Source organism: Mytilus edulis, chromosome 2, assembly GCF_963676685.1.
Source record: "Mytilus edulis chromosome 2, xbMytEdul2.2, whole genome shotgun sequence".
NCBI classification, from domain to species: domain Eukaryota; kingdom Metazoa; phylum Mollusca; class Bivalvia; order Mytilida; family Mytilidae; genus Mytilus; species Mytilus edulis.
This window is the reverse complement of record NC_092345.1, coordinates 91,993,161-92,013,054: the sequence shown is the minus strand read 5'-3', so window position 1 is coordinate 92,013,054 and position 19,894 is coordinate 91,993,161. Positions and strand designations below refer to the sequence as shown.

Below are 19,894 nucleotides of genomic sequence, written 5' to 3'. Positions count from 1 at the left end.
TTGACACTCATAATTTTTAAACACCCTCTTTCCCCTCCTGTCTAACAAAGAAGGCTTTATATTTGTGTTATGCATGTATATACTTATAGAAAGAGAATCTTCCATAGATTTGATTTCTAATGGTCATAAGGGTGAAATATAATCCCTCTTGGGTGTAACCATGGCAACAATCTGCATTTCTTAGATACAAAATATAGCAAAAAAGGGGGGTGAACATGTCACAAAAGTCTCCAAAATTTGGTCTAAAGGAAAATTTCAATCAATTACAGTAATACCTTTCCTGAATCCATAGGTTTATATCTATCAAGTGGTCCCAAAAAAATCATATGCTTATCTGCTCGTTTTTGAGGTCCATAAAATTGAATTGAAAAGAGAGGCCCCTCATGGGGGGGTCCTAGTAATCACATAATCACCATTTTTTTGCCAATATAATCACATAATCATTAAATATTTGCTTATCTTTAGTAATCAAATAATCATAAACTAAAAATACAGTCCTAGGTAATCAAATAATCATGAAATATTTGGCTTAATAATCAAATAATCATTAAAAAAACGGCCAAGTAATCACATAATCAAAAACCCCATGAGGGCCCTCAAAAGATCGAGCGCAAAATCTTTGTTGATAAACACTACAATAATGTATGGACCTATGAACGGTACGGATAGGAAAATACGGACTGTCAATCATATAAATGGCCTATAAAGCATGTTAAAAACAATCTTAATGTTCATATAAACCCACTAAGAAGGCTATATTATTCTTCAATTATCTAAAAATCAATTTTATTGTACAAAAACTTTCATATTTAAAAAATTCACAGGGGCCATAATGCGAAACTAAACTTCTAACTGTGTATTGCTACCATTAGTAATTGAGAAACAGACCAAAACCAAACCAGATGCTCCGCAGGGCGTAGCTTTATACGACCGCAGAGGTTGAACCCTGAACGGTTGGGGCAAGTATGGACACAACATTCAAGCTGGATTCAGCTCTAAATTTGGATTGTGATTAAATAGTTGACACAGCATAGGTTTCTGACACAGAAAGAATGTGTTCTAATGAACTTAAAATTTTTGTTTTCTCTTAGAGCAATTCACTATGCTGTTGAATATTAATCCTCTCAAAACAAGAATGTGTCCTCAGTACACGAATGCCCCACTCGCACTATCATTTTCCATGTTCAGTGGACCGTGAAATTGGGGTAAAAACTCTAATTTGGCATTAAAATTAGAAAGATCATATCATAGGGGACATGTGTACTAAGTTTGAAGTCGATTGGACTTAAACTTCATCAAAAACTACCTTGACCAAAAACTTTAACCTGAAGCGGGACAGACGGACGGACGAACGGACGGACGAACGAACGGACAGACGGACGGACGGACGGACGCACAGACCAGAAAACATAATGCCCCTCTACTATCGTAGGTGGGGCATAAAAATGTTTGAAGAAATTTTCTTTTTTATTTATGAAATTTCAAATGAGAAAAATTGAACCCAATTTTTTTAATCACATCCCCCTTTCCCTTATTCCAAAACTAATCTCAATTAAAATTTCTAATGGAGTTTGCAACAATAACTACTCATTTAAATACATCATAAAATATTAAGATGTAAAAAAAACTGCTTGTTATCACTGAATGTTATTTATTATAATTTATCAGTTGGTAGTAAAAAGTGAATATACATTGTATATTGTATATAACAAAGGTTTAAGTTGATTCTGGACAAAGAAAGATAACTCCAATTAAAAAAAAATCTTGCTATTGCACAATATTTTGCAATTAGATATTTCTTGCTTACTATTCTGGACAAAGAAAGATAACTCTAATTCAAAAAAAATTTGCTATTTCACAATATTGTGCAATTAGATATTTCATGCCATTGCACAATACTGTGCAATTGAAAAGACTTGCTATTGCACAACACTTAATATAATAATTTTAGATCCTGATTTGGACCAACTTGAAAACTGGGCCCATAATAAAAAATCTAAGTACATTTTTGGATTCAGCATATCAAAGAACCCCAAGATTTCAATTTTTGTTGAAATCAGACTAAGTTTAATTTTGGACCCTTTGGACTTTAGTGTAGACCAATTTGAAAACAGGACCAAAAATGAAGAATCTACATACACAGTTAGATTTGGTATATCAAAGAACCCCATTTATTCAATTTTTGATGAAATCAAACAAAGTTTAATTTTGGACCCCGATTTGGACCAACTTGAAAACTGGGCCAATAATCAAGAATCTAAGTACATTTTTAGATTCAGCATATCAAAGAACCTAACTGATTCATTTTTTGTCAAAATCAAACTAAGTTTAATTTTGGACCCTTTGGACCTTAATGTAGACCAATTTGAAAACGGGACCAAAAGTTAAGAATCTACATACACAGTCATGACAGTTAGATTCGGCATATCAAAGAACCCCAATTATTCAATTTTGATGAAATCAAACAAAGTTTAATTTTGGACCCTTTGGGCCCCTTAATCTGTTGGGACCAAAACTCCCAAAATCAATACCAACCTTCATTTTATGGTCATAAACCTTGTGTTTAAATTTCATAGATTTCTATTTACTTATACTAAAGTTATGGTGCGAAAACCAAGAAAAATGCTTATTTGGGTCCCTTTTTGGCCCCTAATTCCTAAACTGTTGGGACCTAAACTCCCAAAATCAATACCAACCTTCCTTTTGTAGTCATTAACATTGTGTTTAAATTTCATTGATTTCTATTTACTTAAACTAAAGTTATTGTGCGAAAACCAAGAATAATGCTTATTTTGGGCCCTTTTTTGGCCCCTAATTCCTAAACTGTTGAAACCTAAACTCCCAAAATCAATCCCAACCGTTCTTTTGTGGTCATAAACCTTGTGTCAAAATTTCATAGATTTCTATTAACTTAAACTAAAGTTATAGTGCGAAAACCAAGAAAATGCTTATTTGGGCCCTTTTTGGCCCCTAATTCCTAAAATGTTGGGACCAAAACTCCCAAAATCAATACCAACCTTCCTTTTGTGGTCATAAACCTTGTGTTAAAATTTCATAGATTTCCATTCACTTTTACTAAAGTTAGAGTGCGAAAACTAAAAGTATTCGGACGCAAACGACGACGACGACGACGACGACGACGCCGACGCCAACGTGATAGCAATATACGACGAAAAAATTTTCAAATTTTGCGGTCGTATAAAAACTTAATAATCATTGACCAATAAACATTGAAAATGAGGTCATGGTCAGATGATAAATGCCAGACAGACAAGTTCACCTTACAAGCATTCAATAAACCACATATAGCTGGCCTATGGTTATAGTATCTGAGAAACGGACATAATCACATAACTTTAATCATTTGCTTGATCACCGATTCGTAAAATGAGGTCGAGGTCTGGTTAAATCTGTCAAACATACAAATAGATCTTGCAAGAATCCCCTGTATACAAGTTGATGCTTTCCGAGTCTTCGTCCTCTGAAATATTAAGCTTCATACAAATAGTTTACAGCCGATCCTAGCTGTCACTTATAATGACATTTTCGTAGCAGGCGAGATAATAAGTAAAATTAGCTTCACCTGGTGAAAATGGTATTCGTCTACTGGTGAGAATATCTAATTGCACAAACTATAAAAAAGAAGATGTGGTATGATTGCCAATGAGACAACTATCCACAAAAGACCAAAATGACACAGACATTAACAACTATAGGTCACAGTACAGCCTTCAACAATGAGCAAAGCCCATACCGCATAGTCAGCTATAAAAGGCCCAGATAAGACAATGTAAAACAATTCAAACGAGAAAACTAATGGCCTTATTTATGTAAAAAAAAAAAAATGAACGAAAAACAAATATGTTACACATAAACACACGACAAACACTGAATTACAGGCATCTGACTTGGGACAGGCACATACATAAATAATGTGGCGGGTTAAACATGTTAGTCAGTATTACTTGTGCTCCTGAACATTTTGCGATTTACACTTTGAGCCTATCATCTATAGTTAATCGATACTACAGGGGGTATAACCCGAAAGGGTATTGCCTTTTTATATTTATTGATGATCAAACTTTATAGTCGATGTACTTTAGATGGAACAATAATCTGTGTTTTAGATGAATACTTGAAATTTATAACCTTGATTATTGTTTAATTACTAAAAAATAGTTGCCCTGATTTTACAAGTATTGTATAGCAATATAATATTTCCCACAGAAAGTAACCAAAAGTTAGCGTGCAATAAATCTTAAAAATTCATGACGTCATCAAAGACAAAATCTTAGTTTAAACCAATTTTTACTTTTAAATATTATATTGCTATACAATAAAAGAGTTATCGCAAGCTCGTGCAATATAAAATTCTACTCTGGACAATATTCCCCAATATTCATGCAATAACCCTATATTGGTGCATCTTTATTTAATAGTATACATATTATACATTTTTTTTTATGTCTGGCAATCCCTCGATTGAACTTTGTCCTTCTTTTCTGAGAAACAACTGTTGATTATTGCAGTAAATATGGATACATGGCCTTGATGAACATCTAAATTGGATATTTACAGTGAGGGAAATAAGGAAGTCAAAAAGAATATAGGGTTATTGCATGAATATTGGGGAATATTGTCCTGAGTAGAATTTTATATTGCACAAGCTTGCGAGTGCAATATATGTTCTACAAGGGACATTATTCCCAGATATTCATGCAATAACCCTTTTATTGTATAGCAATATAATATTTGAAAGTAAAAATTGGTTTAAACTAAGGTTTTGTCGTTGATGGCGTCATAAATTTTGATTATTTATTGCACGCTTACTTTTGGTTACTTTCTGTGGGAAATATTATATTGCTATGCAATAACAGAACTTTCTGCACACTATATACAAACTTCATTGCATGTGGCGGTATGGATTATGACATCTTTACATAACTATTTGAAAGTCATGTTCAGTCTGTTTTATTATTATTATTTGGGGCATTTCAGAACACATACATTTAGAAACTGTTCAAATCAAAGCGTGCTGATACTAACTGGGTGCTTCAAGAACTCTTCAAATCTAGCTATAAATAGAGATATTGGATGGTCCACAGTCAGACACAACAATATGTTTTTTTTAACTCTTAAAATATGACCTGACAAAAAGTCAATGATGTAAAAGACAAGTTAAACAGTACGGATGATAAAAATGGTAAAGTTACTTTTCTATCAATAGAATCTGTAAATACAGAAACAAAATAAGAACGTTCAGACAGTACAAAAATTATCTTCAACCAAGCAATTGCGTAAATCCGTAAAGTTTAGAGACTATCGTAGAACTCTATCAAACTTTTGTTGTGGCTCTGAACCAATTGCTATTGAAACAGGACATTACACCAGGCAATGTAATCACTTAGACATTTCACAAACATCTCCACAATATTATACAGACATCCAAACAGAGTTAACGTTTCTTTATTCTACATTGGCTAGAGGTATAGGGGAGGGTTGAGATATCACAAAGCATGTTTAACCCGGCCACATTTTTGTGACTGTCCCAAGTCAGGAGCATCTGGCCTTTGTTGTCTGTTCTATGGTCGGGTTGTTGTCTCTTTGACACATTCCCCATTTCCATTCTCAATTTTATTATATGTTTTTTATTTTTATGTTTTAGAGTTAAGTATGATGTCCATTTTCACTGAACTAGTACACATTTTTATTTAGGAGCCACCTGAGGTGCAGGATTTTCTTGCTGCATTGAAGACCCATTGATGGCTTTTGAATGTTATTTGCTCTTGGTTTGGGTTGTTGTATCTGACATATTCCCCATTTCCATTCTTAATTTTATTAACTAGTAAGGTCTAGAAAGGAAAAACATTTTAAAACATTGACCAGGGAGCATTCTTTTATAAATAGTGATGTAACAACACATGTACATAACTGTGGCACCGTCAAACATGTGTAGTCAATATAATACTCTAAAAAAGGCTCATCAATAACAATAAAGAATCACATGAAAAATATTAATTTATTATCCTTCACAACTGTGTGAAGGGTTAACTGTACATTCTCTCTCTCACATTCACACTTAAAACATTGTCTGGTCCATTAAAATGAAAGACTTATATAAAATACCAATAAACATCGCGTCAATACATATTTTATTATTTTGATTCCATATACAGTTGATTCTTTAAATAAACTTCCATTACACCAAATCTAATTTCCCAGATTTCAATAACTATTTTCTAAGAAGAGAATTTCATTCTTTAAAGCATAATAGGGAAGTTACCATTGACACTAGCATTTAAAACTGCTAATATTATTGTCAGTCTAACAAAATCCTTAAAAAGAAAATTGAAATTAAAATTCTTTTTTTTTCTCTCTCAAAAATCGATCTTCAGAATACTTTAATGACATATTTATGAACACAATAAAAATGTTTTTTACCAAATGAAATTAGTATCATTCAACTGATACACTACTTTACAATGATACAAAAATCTACAAGTTACTTACAGACTCCAAAAAGACAATTTCAAAGGAAGAAAATAGAGAATAGATAAGAAAATGTATAGAAAAAGTGAAATAAGTTCAAAGGACTGTGGATTTCTATAGTAAAGGAATAACACTGAATTGAAAATTTGTGCGTCTTCCTTCTTTAATCAAGTTACCAATGTCAATAGGTGAATGAATTTGGTCACCCTGACCATTTAATATCACAAGTGGATGGATTCAAAGACCAACACATAAAAGTTGCATAGTTTTTCTGATCAAGTTTTGATTCTTTGTACTATATTTAATCCTATTCATAAGCCCTTTATCTTAAAAGAAAAAATAATGTCCCCCATTGATGTTGGTTGGAAGGAGAGATGGGCGATATAAAGGCTTATAGAGTGACAAGAACAGTAATCTATATTCCTAATGTTGTTACTTTAAATAGAAGTTTATAAAACTGACAACAAAAAACTTTCTATTCAGACAATAAATATTTTGGCATACTTGCCACAAATAAAATGTGCTTCTTTTACAGCTGAATATATAAAAGTCTTAATATTACAAGCATAATTCTGTAAAAAATTTCTTAAGATATACAACATTTAAAATCTCATGATTAAGAAACAATTTCTCTAAAATGTAAAGGACATGATTGACCAGATTGAAGAGGGACCAACTCACACTTTTGCATAAAACGTGAATCACACAATCACACATTACCCTTCATTTTACACAAACAACTGACACATTTCACTTTCTGTACAATCATTTCATAAAATACAAATCAGTAACAATTCTCACATATCAAACAGCTTGCTCTTCGGGAGCAAACATAGGGGGAGATAATATATTGTAATTTGAAAGACATCTAGAGTTCTCTCCCCTCATTTGCCTTTCTTCCTCATTTTGGCAAAGAAATAAAATTAAATTAAAATTTTCATGTAAGACAACCTAATTACATCTTAACTTGTAAAATCTATTGGGACAATCTTGGCACCAAATATTAGGTTGTACCAGATAACTTGCACATCTTAAAAAGTAAAATCTTTTCCAGATCACCATCAGGAGTGTATAAAAGGATGTGCAAATCACTGATTATACAACACATTCTAGCACTTATTAACTAAAATAAATCTTATTGCTTAAATATAAAAATTTCAATAAAAATTGGACAATTAACAATCTTCATCACACCTATTATTTTCTGGTGTTATTCTAAAAATACAACAAATAAAACCGATGTCATGCTGATGCAGTATAGCCTAGATTCACATCTTTATTAAAGATTTATAATATTGTGACGGGAGTTTAGTATGTTCAACTGCCAAGTTTGAATAATGATCTAATGTGTGCTTTTTTGAAAATAAACCCCTTGACTTACTTGTTTTCTTGAAAACTTTTTTTATTCAGTAGTGAGCTGAGTTGTATAAGAAAATCTATTTTCATGAAATAAATATATTGAACTACATAACTGATGGCAAATTGCAAATTTAACTTCAATTTTAAATTCAATCAAGTTAAAACTAATTAATAATTTCATTCAACAAGACATAATATGAGCTACTGGTAATAATCATAAACTTCCAGAGTCCAATATTTGATGCAAACAAAATTTTATAACTTGCACATGTGCATGAAAATATATGTAAATATAGATGTATATACTAACAGGAAGTAGCTTAAACAGATATTCCTCAGCATAGCTTTCTAAGTTGAAATCCAATATGGAATATTCAAAAGCACTAATTTTGAGTTAAAATGTATAAAAGATTTAAACATGCATGTGTAAAAAGAGAGTGAAAATGCAAAAGTCCTGAAAAAAAAATAATAATAACTTTGGGTTATATTTTTCCAAATGGGATATAATATATATGCTAGGAATGTTATTTGCCAAAAGCTGGAATACATTATTTTCTATGCAAAAATAGATTTTCTTATAACAAGATTTTTTGCAGCTTAGAATTGTTCACAGTATTTCCTAATTACAGAAGTTTGAATAATGAAATGTCAAAATAAATACCATAAGAAGCTTTGTAAGAAAATAACCCCAAACAGACTTGATTTTATACCTCTTTCCAATTATACATGCTGCTTTACCTATCATTCCATCCCATACCCTTCATTTTCCCCTCTCAATCAAAGTGTGCATAACTAACATGTAAACAGACAATTACACAAGCAGCTAATTACACACAGTCATCAGATTCATGTAACAATTAAATGTCCACATTTTACATGGCTGTATTTATATTCAATCAATAGTTTACCTTTGAGAAAAAAAATGACATCAATTTAGCGTTTGACTTTTTTTTTTAAACTGAAAATGTTCATATATTCTAGATACTGTGTATATGTTTTCCAATACCTGATTAAAAACTTTTTTATCAAGAAAAAACCTTCTAAATGTTTTCTTTTTTTTTATGTTTCATTGTGTTTAAAGTTTTATTATACTTAGTATGTATAAAATCTATTGTGAATTATTTACAGACGCTGTTGCCACCTGCATAATACCAAAATATGATCCAAAAATATTATATATGTATATATGTGAATTAATTACGGTAATCATGCTGAAAATAAGCACAGCCATGAATAACAATTTACTGGACTTCACAATTTCATGAATTCAAAACAACAATTAACGCTTTTTTGGTTTTCTCCAGGGTAAAGTTCCCTGAACAAAAGAGTCACAGATTGGCAAGTGTCTCTCCCCGTCACAGTTTATCCCCAAATGTGAACGAAGGCTGACTAGGCTGATTAATGCTAGAATTACTGTTTATTCCAATGTGGTTGTAACTACCAGTAGGTCCTTCAATAGGATGTCTGAAATAGAAACATTTTTTTATAAATCATACTTCAACAATAAAATCTGTTTTTGTAGCATGGCAAATGTAATTCTTATTGATACATCAATTACTTGATATAAACATATATACCTAAACAATTCTCATGAAGATCGGTTTTTTTAAACAAGTTCACAATAAAAGCAATTCTCCATAAAATTCATGATGTTTCTGAGAAATCAACTAAAATTGGTATACAACGAATCATAATTAATCCACAGTAAAACAAAACCTATTAACATTTTCATGCATAAGCTGATTTAAATCAAAGCACAACATCGCTGTAAAAACAGTTGACACAAAGTTATGTTTATGCGACAAGAAGTTTTCATCTTTATGTAAAAGAACAACAACTGACACAAGATAAATACAATCAAATTCACAGAAAAGACTATAAACATCTGTTTTTATAATATTTCAGAATCATAGGGTAAAGTGGTGAGGCTTTAAAGAGAAGCAATTGTTTTCTCAATGGCTCTAAAATGGTTGATGTTATCTTGCTGTCTGCATCCTATTTATATAATTCTTTATTTATATTGTTCAAATCCAATGTTATTTCATGCTTGGGAATACCATTACAGTTGTTTCAGTTTATGTCCTAAATTGTCATTTATAGTTACATAATATAATTTATCCACTTGTCAGGAGCTACCAACTAAATATCTAGCACTGATGCATATCTAAAGAAAAAAAAAGAAAAAGGAAAATAAATTATCGTCTAGAAATTAAAGTAAAATAAGGAAAACCAATCTGATATATTGATTGTGTTTAATTACAAAATGTATAAATTTAACAAATGTAAGCATCATAAATTGAAACAACATAGTGGCATGAAAGTATATACTTGTATCTGAGGAGATAAAACCAGTCTTTTAATGTACAGTGAATGCCTTTTTTTTCATTTTGTACTCCCAGTCATCTGTGCCATACATATGTCTTTATTTATTAGCGTAAGAATACAGATTGTGGTCATTGTTAGTCTGCCTCAGATCTGTGGTTTGAATGAATTTTGCAATGATGGATGAAGGAAAATTTACAAATTGTTTACATTTTTTATTTGAGTTGGACAGGAATATGATGCTTTAAATGCAATAATGGATAAAAAGTTAAGGTGAAAGGTAGTTACAATAACATCTGATGAAACAAAACACTTTGCAGAAAAATTTGAACGATTTGATGTACTCTCAAGTTACAACCACATGCATTGTCTTGAAATTAAATTGTTTCTTAATACATTTCACTAAATAACACAAAACTTTTATCATAAAAGAATCTCTATTTTTTTACTTTGACCAGTGTGGCATGATTTTTGTCACAAATATGTCAGTTTCATGATAGCATAAAGGCAAAAGCAAGGGTAGGTTTAAGATAGTCATGGGTACTGTAAATTCAGAAATTATTGCAATGTTTTTATTATTGCCAAAATTTGTGACAGGGTTATAATGGTTAATGGCAATAATTTAAACTCACATTTTGAAACATTTTATATGAATTAAACAGGATTTTCTCAATGTTGCAAAAATAGAAATCCCATTTAGGTCTAAAATGACAAAATCGCAATAATAAATGCACGCAATAATTTCTGAATTTACCCTAGTTTTACGATACTTACCCTTTAGATCTTATAGATGTAGGTTTAAGATAGTCATGTAATGACAACTGCATCACATCTGGTCTTTCCTCTTTCTTATACCTGAGACATGCCCTAATAAAATTCTGCAATTCAAAAAGAATAATATGATACAAATTCTCAATACTCTTGGATATTACTGGTAACATATCTTTCATACCGGACACTATATTTGCATGGTCTGATTAAAAAGTTCAAATGGGAGGGGCAAGGCATAAGGTTTTGCCAAATTTTCTGTATAAAGGTTTGTCACATAGAACTGTGAACCACTAGCCCACCATTTTATCTTTCTTTTTTTTTTTTTTTTTTTTAAATATTTCTATCTCTTTAATATTACAATCCATTACAATTCCTTTTGAACTAACTAGAACTGTGTGTCAACTTACAAAATGATACATCACCATTTACAGGAGAACAGTACTAAATATTGCAATATTGGAATAAGTAATTTTTTCATCTCCCATTTAACAGATGGGACAAGGATTATATTCCTTTAAATGCATCCTAAGGTAATGATCTACATGCAAAATTTCATCAATATCCATTTAGCAGTTTATGAGGAGTCTCATTGCCAATAGAATGCATTGTTGAAGTAAATTCCACTAACCCCTTATTGCATGTAGTCACATCCTTAGATAGTGTTCTTAAATTTTATCAATATTAATCTAGCAACTAATGAATTAGGCTGACAAAGCACATGCAATTTACTTTTTTAGCCTAGCTCTTATAGTTTTTGAAAAAATAGCAGGAAAAAGTCACTAAAAAATAATAATCAACTTTTATGAGGGGCGATAACTCATATACAGGTGGATAGATTTAGTTTCCATTTCAGAGTGGATAGACTTTGTTATGCTGACAATTTTTACCAGTTTTATCTGACTGCTGTAGATTTAAAATAATAAGTCAAAACTGTTGCTCTACTTTATGAGATGGTGGCCATGTTGGTTGATCAACCTTGATGAAATCACAAACTTTATAGTTATAATCAATATGTACACAAATATGATATACCTATAAGCTGTATAGCTTCTGGTTTGAACTAAACATTAACATAGTTGACTTGACATCCTATTTATGAACCATAAAAACTTCAATCGAGTGAAAACTTTCAGAGGAGAACATTTTGAAAGAGGGTTTACAGACAACAGACACTAAGTGATTACAAAAGTTCAGTTGGCCCTTTAAGCTAAAATGTTCAAAGCATCACAAGTTTTTTTATGAAGTGTTGACAAACAGATTACTGTATACAATAAAAATTCAATCTATGAAGGACTCACAAAAATTGTTTACACTACAAATCAACAGTATCAATGTCTTAAAAGGGAATGAACTATAACACATAGAGTCCAGCAGTTGGTAGACATGCATTTGCTGTTGGCGATACAAGTTCCATGTGTTCAAAGAGGTTGATGTTACTGGTTTTAATTGACTGGACCATTTTCAAAACACTATGTTAAACTTAAATTTGTCTACAATGGGGAGATTTTTAAAATTACCTTTGCCTCAGAACTGACTGGAGGTTTTGATGGAAAATCCACCTCTGTTGCTTTAAGAATTGTATTTTCTTCTAAAATGGCAGCTTGGGATAAATTATGGCCAAACGGCTGAAAAGATAAGAACATTAAATGTAGTATGACCAACACATTTTATAAATGTAACAAGACTACACAGAAAATAAATAATCATGAGTTAATTAATCTGATCTTAATAACCTTCATGCATTCCTAAAATCTGAAATCATACATTTCTAATATAAAGCTTGAAACAAAGTGCTTGTGAGCACTGAATGTAATGATTGCATTTATTTTGCATTGGAAATGAAAAAATAAAAAATTGCATTGCATTGAACTTTGGAAGGCATAATGTTCAATAAATTGAAGGTGTAAATGTATTTTGTTCAACTACTATTATAGACAAAGGAAGGTAACTTCAATTTAAATATTATTCAATAATATTTTTAAAACAGATACTAGATTAAATGCACCATGCACAATTCATATACTTTTCTTGACAGATATGATTATACACAATAAGCATTTTGTTACTTGAATATCTGAGTATATATTTTATTGATAGATTTCTTGAAATGTAGATGAATTTGCTGTATAGAATGCTGTGTTCTATGCACTGTTTTGTGCATCTCAAAAGTAGTGATACAATTTTTTACATTGACAACTATCATGCCAGTCATATAAGGATTTTATTTCTTACTTTAAGAATAATTTTATTCAATCTCCAAGCAAACAACTCCAACACAAATGTCCATTTTGATCTTGGGCTGTGTATAAAGTACAACTAACCTCTATCACATGTATAACATGTTCTATTGTGTTCGTACAAGCTAAATCAATATGAGATGTTAGTTTGTTTACAGAATATACTCCTTTATATTTTCTTTCAATGTCCTAATATTAGACTCATGTTTTTCTTTTACATCATGTAGGCCTTAGTTTAAATTTATAGTTTTTATCCTTTATTTTTTTCTACCATCTAAAATATCTTTCTTCTATTGCCTAGTAAACTTACCTTTTTACCATATAAACATTGATAAAATATGACACCAACTGACCACACATCCACCTTGGAAGATATTTTTGGTGGATTTTTCCCAACAACAAAACATTCTGGTGGCAAGTACCTAAAACAGATCAAAATAATTGGTACATTAAAATACAAGAAAATGTGTCCATAAGACACATATGTTTGTAAAAATATCCAAAAGTCAACATGCTTATTTTAACCTATTGATGCTTTTATTCTTTGAAACTAAATAAAATTTGTCATTATGCTAAAATTAAAGATTGGTTAGGGGTTTGAGTACTCTCATTGTTAATAAACAGTAAAAATTTGCGAACAGTGAAGGTGATGCAGCCAAAACTCTTTTTTGATCTGTGGTTGGTGGTTATGAGCATTGAATATACTTTTCAAGACATTTGGTTGTGGCAAGGTCAAGTGAAAATATTCCTCGATCAATTTAAAAGCAATTTTCCTGTGAAGTTTTAGTCAGGGATCTGGTCTGGAGGAGTTGATGACACAAATTAGGAATCTGCTTCTATAACCCCTGATCTTTTCATTGATCTCTCTATCATGGGTGTGGTCATCAGAAAACCAGCTGGCTGGACCATTATCAATATTTCTTAAAACTGCTTTTTTTTTTTTAAATTCATGCACATTTATTCATTGCTAAAAAAGGTATATTTTGGCAAAAGAATCATTTGGATATTGCAAATAAAAGATCTAAATATAGCAACAAATTGTCTTTTGAAATATTTCATTTCCCTGCAAACTGAACTATGACCTACCAGTATGTTCCTGCCCCTTGAGATGTGAGATCCATGCCATCAGAGGTAATGTTCTCATCATCCATAATTTTACTGAGACCAAAATCAGTGATTTTGATCTCACCGCTAACAGACCCGCTACCAAGTAATATATTTCCTGTAATAAAAAAATCACCAATTAACGTAGACAATGACAAATTATGATGTACATACAATACTTTTAATATTCATTTTACATATTATACTATTCAACTCCTTTAAGAACAGTGGTTTATTGTGGCAAGGATATCCAGTGGTTAAGTTCATGAAGTATTCATTTTGAGAAGGTTTATCTACTAAATCCTACATCCTTACAATTACTACATGAGCAACATATACACATTCTAAAGGTATATGGTAAGAATTGTCAGTTAGCTGTCTATCTGAGGATCTCTTTGTCATGAAAGATCATTAATATAAATACTGACTTGATTTACAGTTGTAGTTTAATATCCAGTAGCATCAATACAAAATCAACTATACAATACAATTGGTAAGTTTTGTAAAACATGTCAACCTTCAGATCACATCCGTTGTTAAGTGTATGGCTTTCTTCTTACGTAAGGTATTGAATTAAAACCCCTTCTGACCACATATTTAATGTATAGAAAGCTTCTGTTTTCATCTGTGTATTCAGATCAAAGAAAATAATTTAACTCTGCAGTGTGAAAAGGTAATTAAAATTGTGAATGGAAATGGGAAATGTGTCAAAGAGAATACAACCAGACCAAAGAGCAAATAACAGCCAAAGGCCACCAATGGGTCTTCAATGTAGTGAGCAAATCTCACAACCGGATGGGAGCTTCAGCTGGCCCTTAAACAATGATGTGTATATAGGTGTATTTAGAATAAAGTAAAGAATTTTTTTCTTCAGTAAATATTGGCTTATTCATTCCAAATATTGATGTATTCAGACAAAAAATAAGGACTTCACTCTTCAGTGTTGGTGTATTGAGATAAAAGCAAAGACTAAACTTAATAACATTGAACTAACCTGGTTTAAGGTCATAATGAATCACAGGTGGTTTGATCTCATTTAAATATTTCAGAGCACTAACAGTTTGGGAGACGATGGACCGAGCCTCTTTCTCCGGAATGGATTTATTTTGTTTAAGATAAAAGTCCAGATCATTCCCTTCACAATATTCCAGTACTGTACAAAATCTGAAAACATTCAATCCAAATAAGTTACATAAGCAATTCTTTTTCATTCTTTGTTTCATTTTATTATTTTTTTTATAATTCATGGTGTTCTTTTAACCAAATCTTGTGATCTTGAAAGACAAGTAATATCTATACTTAAACAATACCACAATTTCAGACAAGTAATATTTAAACTTATACAATGCAATGTTTCAGACTATCATTTCAAATAATATTTGTATGTTTCAAATCTAGACCATGTGCTGTTGTTTAACATCTTTGGTTGACTTAACCTGTCTGCACTTGGACTAAACCATATAAACTTCTTAACACTTAATGTACATTAAAAGATTACTAGAGCACACCCGTGAAATCGTGGGCATTTAGAGCTTGGTTGAAAGTATGCTGTAAACTGTTGTAGGGAGAATTTTTGTAAAAGATTTTTTGTCTGGAAAATTTCAGAAAAGGTATCAAAATTCATGAGTATTTGGAAACAGTTTAAGCCCTCTCCCTTGCTTCCAAAGTCCGTTATTAATTTTTCTGTTGAATTCCATTATTTTCGTGTTTCTGTATACTACGAACATACATGTACTATAATTAAAGTGTATTTGATATTAACATATGAATCTATATTATAAATATTAAAGTGTATTAAATTTTCTATTAACTATTAATTCTAAGTTTCTTCTCTTAGGCGATCACTGCTTAATTAGGGACGACATCAAAAGTTCAATGAAGGATAAAACAAGAGGCTGTCACAACGACAGCAAACCGGATTTATTAACATTTATTTGTGTCCTGGCAATATCACAAGAACCATTACTGATGAATGGTGAAAGTGAAAATCGTCATTATTGAACTTGACCTCTATTTTGTCATCAGTAACAACATATTAAAATTTCAAAAGCTTTGGTTGAATGGTTCATGAGAAAATGCACGGACACGACGGGAAAAACCATTTTTCAATCTTTCAAGAACCATAACTCCTGAACGGTAAAAGTCAAATTCGTCATTATTGAACTTGACCTCCATTCTTTCATTAGTAACAACATATTAAAATTTGGGAAGCTTTGGTAGAACAGTTCATGCGTAAATGCACGGACAACTCAATTTTTCAATCTTTCAAGAACCATAACTCCTGAACGGTAAAAGTCAAAATCGCCATTATTGAACTTGACCTTCATTTAGTTGTCAGTAACAACATATTAAAATTTTAAAAGCTTTGGTTGAACGGTTCATGAGTTAATGCACGGACAACATTTGATTGCCGCCCGCCCGCCCGCCCGACTGCCCGCTGTACATCCCCAAATCAATAACCGACATTTTTGTCACAAAAATCCGGTTAAAAAACTTAATTCATATAGTTTTTTCACTGACCCCCCAGTTTTTTTTTATCCTACATTGATCTTTTGATGTCGTCCCTTATATATAGGGTCTATATCAAATTGACTGATGATAATTATTGTCCTGTCCTGGAGTACTCTTATGAAATTTATGTGCAAGTTTAAATCTGGGAGTCCTGTTTGACTTAAAAGCGAAATCGCAGGCATTTTAAGCAATATTTTTAAGCCCTCTCTCTTTTTTTCAAAGTCCGTTATTATTTTGTTTTCTGTTATATTGGATCAATTTCATTATTTCGCGTTTCTGTATACTATGAACATATGAATCTATATTATAAATATTAAAGTGTATTAAATTTTCTATTAACTATTAATTCTAAGTTTCTTCTCCATGGCGATCACTGCAAAATTATATAGACAGTCTCTATATATTAAAGTAGTATATTAATCATAGTATACATGCAGATAAACGCTAAAATAATTGTCCTGTCCCCGTCCGAGTAAAATTATGAGCAAGTTTAAAGCGAGGTATAATAGAGAAGTGGTTCTTACGATCTATACACCATGATATGGACAACTTCCTGATTGGCTTATTTATTCTTCATTTTTGTTATCTATCATACAGTTGGTTCTCAATGTTAAATCCGGAAGTCATATCTGATTTAAAAGTTGGTATTCAATTTAAAAGTTGGTTTGAATACGGAATCAATATCTGGACGCCTTCATTTTCGTTTTTCTCCCAAAATAACCCAAACTGAAGTCATAAGACTGGATTTGCGACTATGCACTGTACCTATAGGACACAGAGTTATGATGATTAATTTATTAGGGGAGGAGGAGAAGCGACACAAAAAAATGAGGTCTTCTCGTTTAATAGTATAGATTCTCATTTTCAAAACACCCTTGCTATGATCATGATGATAAGGAATTGTAAAGTCAGAAATGTCACTCCTAAATTAGCAATACGTAGGGTATTCTCTCCATTAAAAGATAATTCTATGAGGTGTTTAGAGTAATTTAAGCATCTTATTGGTTAAATTAATATAGAGAAATCCCTATCTGGTATTTCTTCATTCCAACATGTCTTAATTAAAATGGCAGATGATGTAGTTTTCAGACATGAATATTTTTGGAATTCCCACTCAAAAATCTATAATCAGGATTCTGATGCCAGATTCTGATGCCAATGCTAATACAACTGAATATTAAAAATCATTGCCTGACTGTAAAGTTACCTCATTGTATATATTTTAATGTTATTCATTAACGGACACATATTATGCCAAAAACTTAACTTTGTTATTAAAATTAGATACTTACGAATTATTGTCAATCTCAAACACATCATATAACTTGACAATTCTGGGGTGATCCAGACTTTTGTGTATGTTATACTCTCGAAGAGCATGTCTGAAATAATTAGATAATATACAAATTGAAATATTGAATCTGATAATTTATAGATGTAGTCGGACCTTAAACTAAGAAAAACATGAATAAAACGATTTTGTATTATAAGCTCTACCTAAGTAAAAATTAAGTTTGGGATGTGTAGTAAAACTTTGTTAACAGTTACATGTGAAGTACCACTTAGTTTAACGAACAAATACAGTTCTTTCCATTATAATGTAAAAATAAACAAAATACTGACCAATATTTTCATTTTAAAATTTTATAAATCACTAATTCCGGAAATCGTTCTCATTTTCATGTCATTGGTCGCCTATGGCACAGACATTCAAACATCCAACCTTTTAAGGGCTTTTGATACCCTTCAAAATATTTGACTGTGTTGTATTTTGAGTTTTATTTGTTTGATTTGTATACTAATTGCCAACTAATAAATGCTGTAATGGTTTCATCAAATCTTATGCGTTCTAGTATTGAAGTAGTAATTTTATTTGAAACATAAAATTAATTTAAATACTTCGAAAATAATGAATATTTAACAAGATTTTTTAGCGCCTAATACTTGACTGTCATGTTTTAACCAAAACTTGAACAACTATCTTTTACATTGCTCAATGTCAGTCTAACAATACTCAGACTTACTTGATATAGTTAGCCTTTTTGTCATCCTTCCACTCTCTATTGAGTTGGTGGATTTTACAGGCCACATATCTCTGCTCCTTCAAGTCAAATCCCTAAAATATTTGAACAATTCGTTATTATTACAATGATTACTGAATTCAAATAGTGTTTTGTCTCAATTCTTCTTCACATAAAAAAACTCAAATATTTTGCAAAATGAAAGTGTATCTTAATAGAAACAATATTGTTATGAATCATGCTAAAATAAAACAAACTACATCTTCACAATTTATTTTGAATGAAGACAGTGTAAAAATAAATGGAAATATTCTAGATCTAGAAAAGTGACTGAATTTACTACAACACTTTCTTCCTTTGGAAATCTGATTTGGATTATTTCTAATGTCCGTAGATAAGCGTATCTGTTGAATATCAACATAAGTTTGTTCATAAATTGACTTCTGTGTGATTGTACTGTATTACAATAGAATAACAAATCCCCTAACTTAAATTTGGAAAAACATTCCAAGAGTGACCTAGCACCACATTCATTTATGAATGTGTGTAGTGCACAAGTTATTTATCAGTGGGTATTTTTAAGGTAAAAAAAATGAAGATTTTTCTTTTTTTTTTTTTTTTAATTCATGGATAATTTATCCTTTAATTACATTGTCATTGACCATGTGGACTTTAAATAGAATCAAAGTACTTTTTCATAAGCATTCTCAATTGTTTTGAAAAATCATTCACAAAATTCTGAAAACACCCAATGTTGTATGTCAGAGGAATGAAAGACCGAAAGAAAGCTGTTTTGATAAGAGATAAACTTTTCATAGAAGGAGAATTGTACAAAACAAACGATGACAGAGTAAAAAAATACATGGATCGCAAGGAAATACCGAACAGAAACAGCCAAATTTTTGAAGCCGATGAATTATCGGATAAATGTCCATTAATTAATTCGAATAGAATTAATTCTGACGAACCTGATACGTAATTTAAAGCCTGGCCTATACAAATTAGTACGAAGTGCATGAACTCTATCAATAATCTATCTTGAAAAATTAATTCTACGCTAGTACTATCTTAAACTTATTT

At 31.1% G+C, this 19,894-nt stretch overlaps 1 protein-coding gene across 4 annotated transcripts in view; it reads right to left on the bottom strand.

Moving 5' to 3' along the window:
- Nucleotides 1-6,000: 6,000 nt before the first annotated feature.
- The window catches only part of LOC139513447 (serine/threonine-protein kinase tousled-like 2), a 35,642-nt gene continuing 21,748 nt past the window's right edge, over nt 6,001-19,894 (bottom strand). For 2 of the 4 annotated variants that reach the window (XM_071301933.1, XM_071301935.1), the window contains exons 14-22: nt 18,818-18,909; nt 18,086-18,175; nt 15,277-15,446; nt 14,265-14,400; nt 13,489-13,600; nt 12,459-12,566; nt 10,945-11,048; nt 9,953-10,012; nt 6,001-9,312 (exon numbers count right to left, since the gene is read on the bottom strand). In XM_071301933.1, the coding sequence (XP_071158034.1) occupies nt 9,988-10,012; nt 10,945-11,048; nt 12,459-12,566; nt 13,489-13,600; nt 14,265-14,400; nt 15,277-15,446; nt 18,086-18,175; nt 18,818-18,909 (837 nt within the window). In that variant the 3' untranslated portion in view covers nt 6,001-9,312; nt 9,953-9,987. The remainder of the gene's footprint in view (nt 9,313-9,952; nt 10,013-10,944; nt 11,049-12,458; nt 12,567-13,488; nt 13,601-14,264; nt 14,401-15,276; nt 15,447-18,085; nt 18,176-18,817; nt 18,910-19,894) is intronic. The other 2 variants (XM_071301931.1, XM_071301934.1) reach the window with 1 other exon arrangement.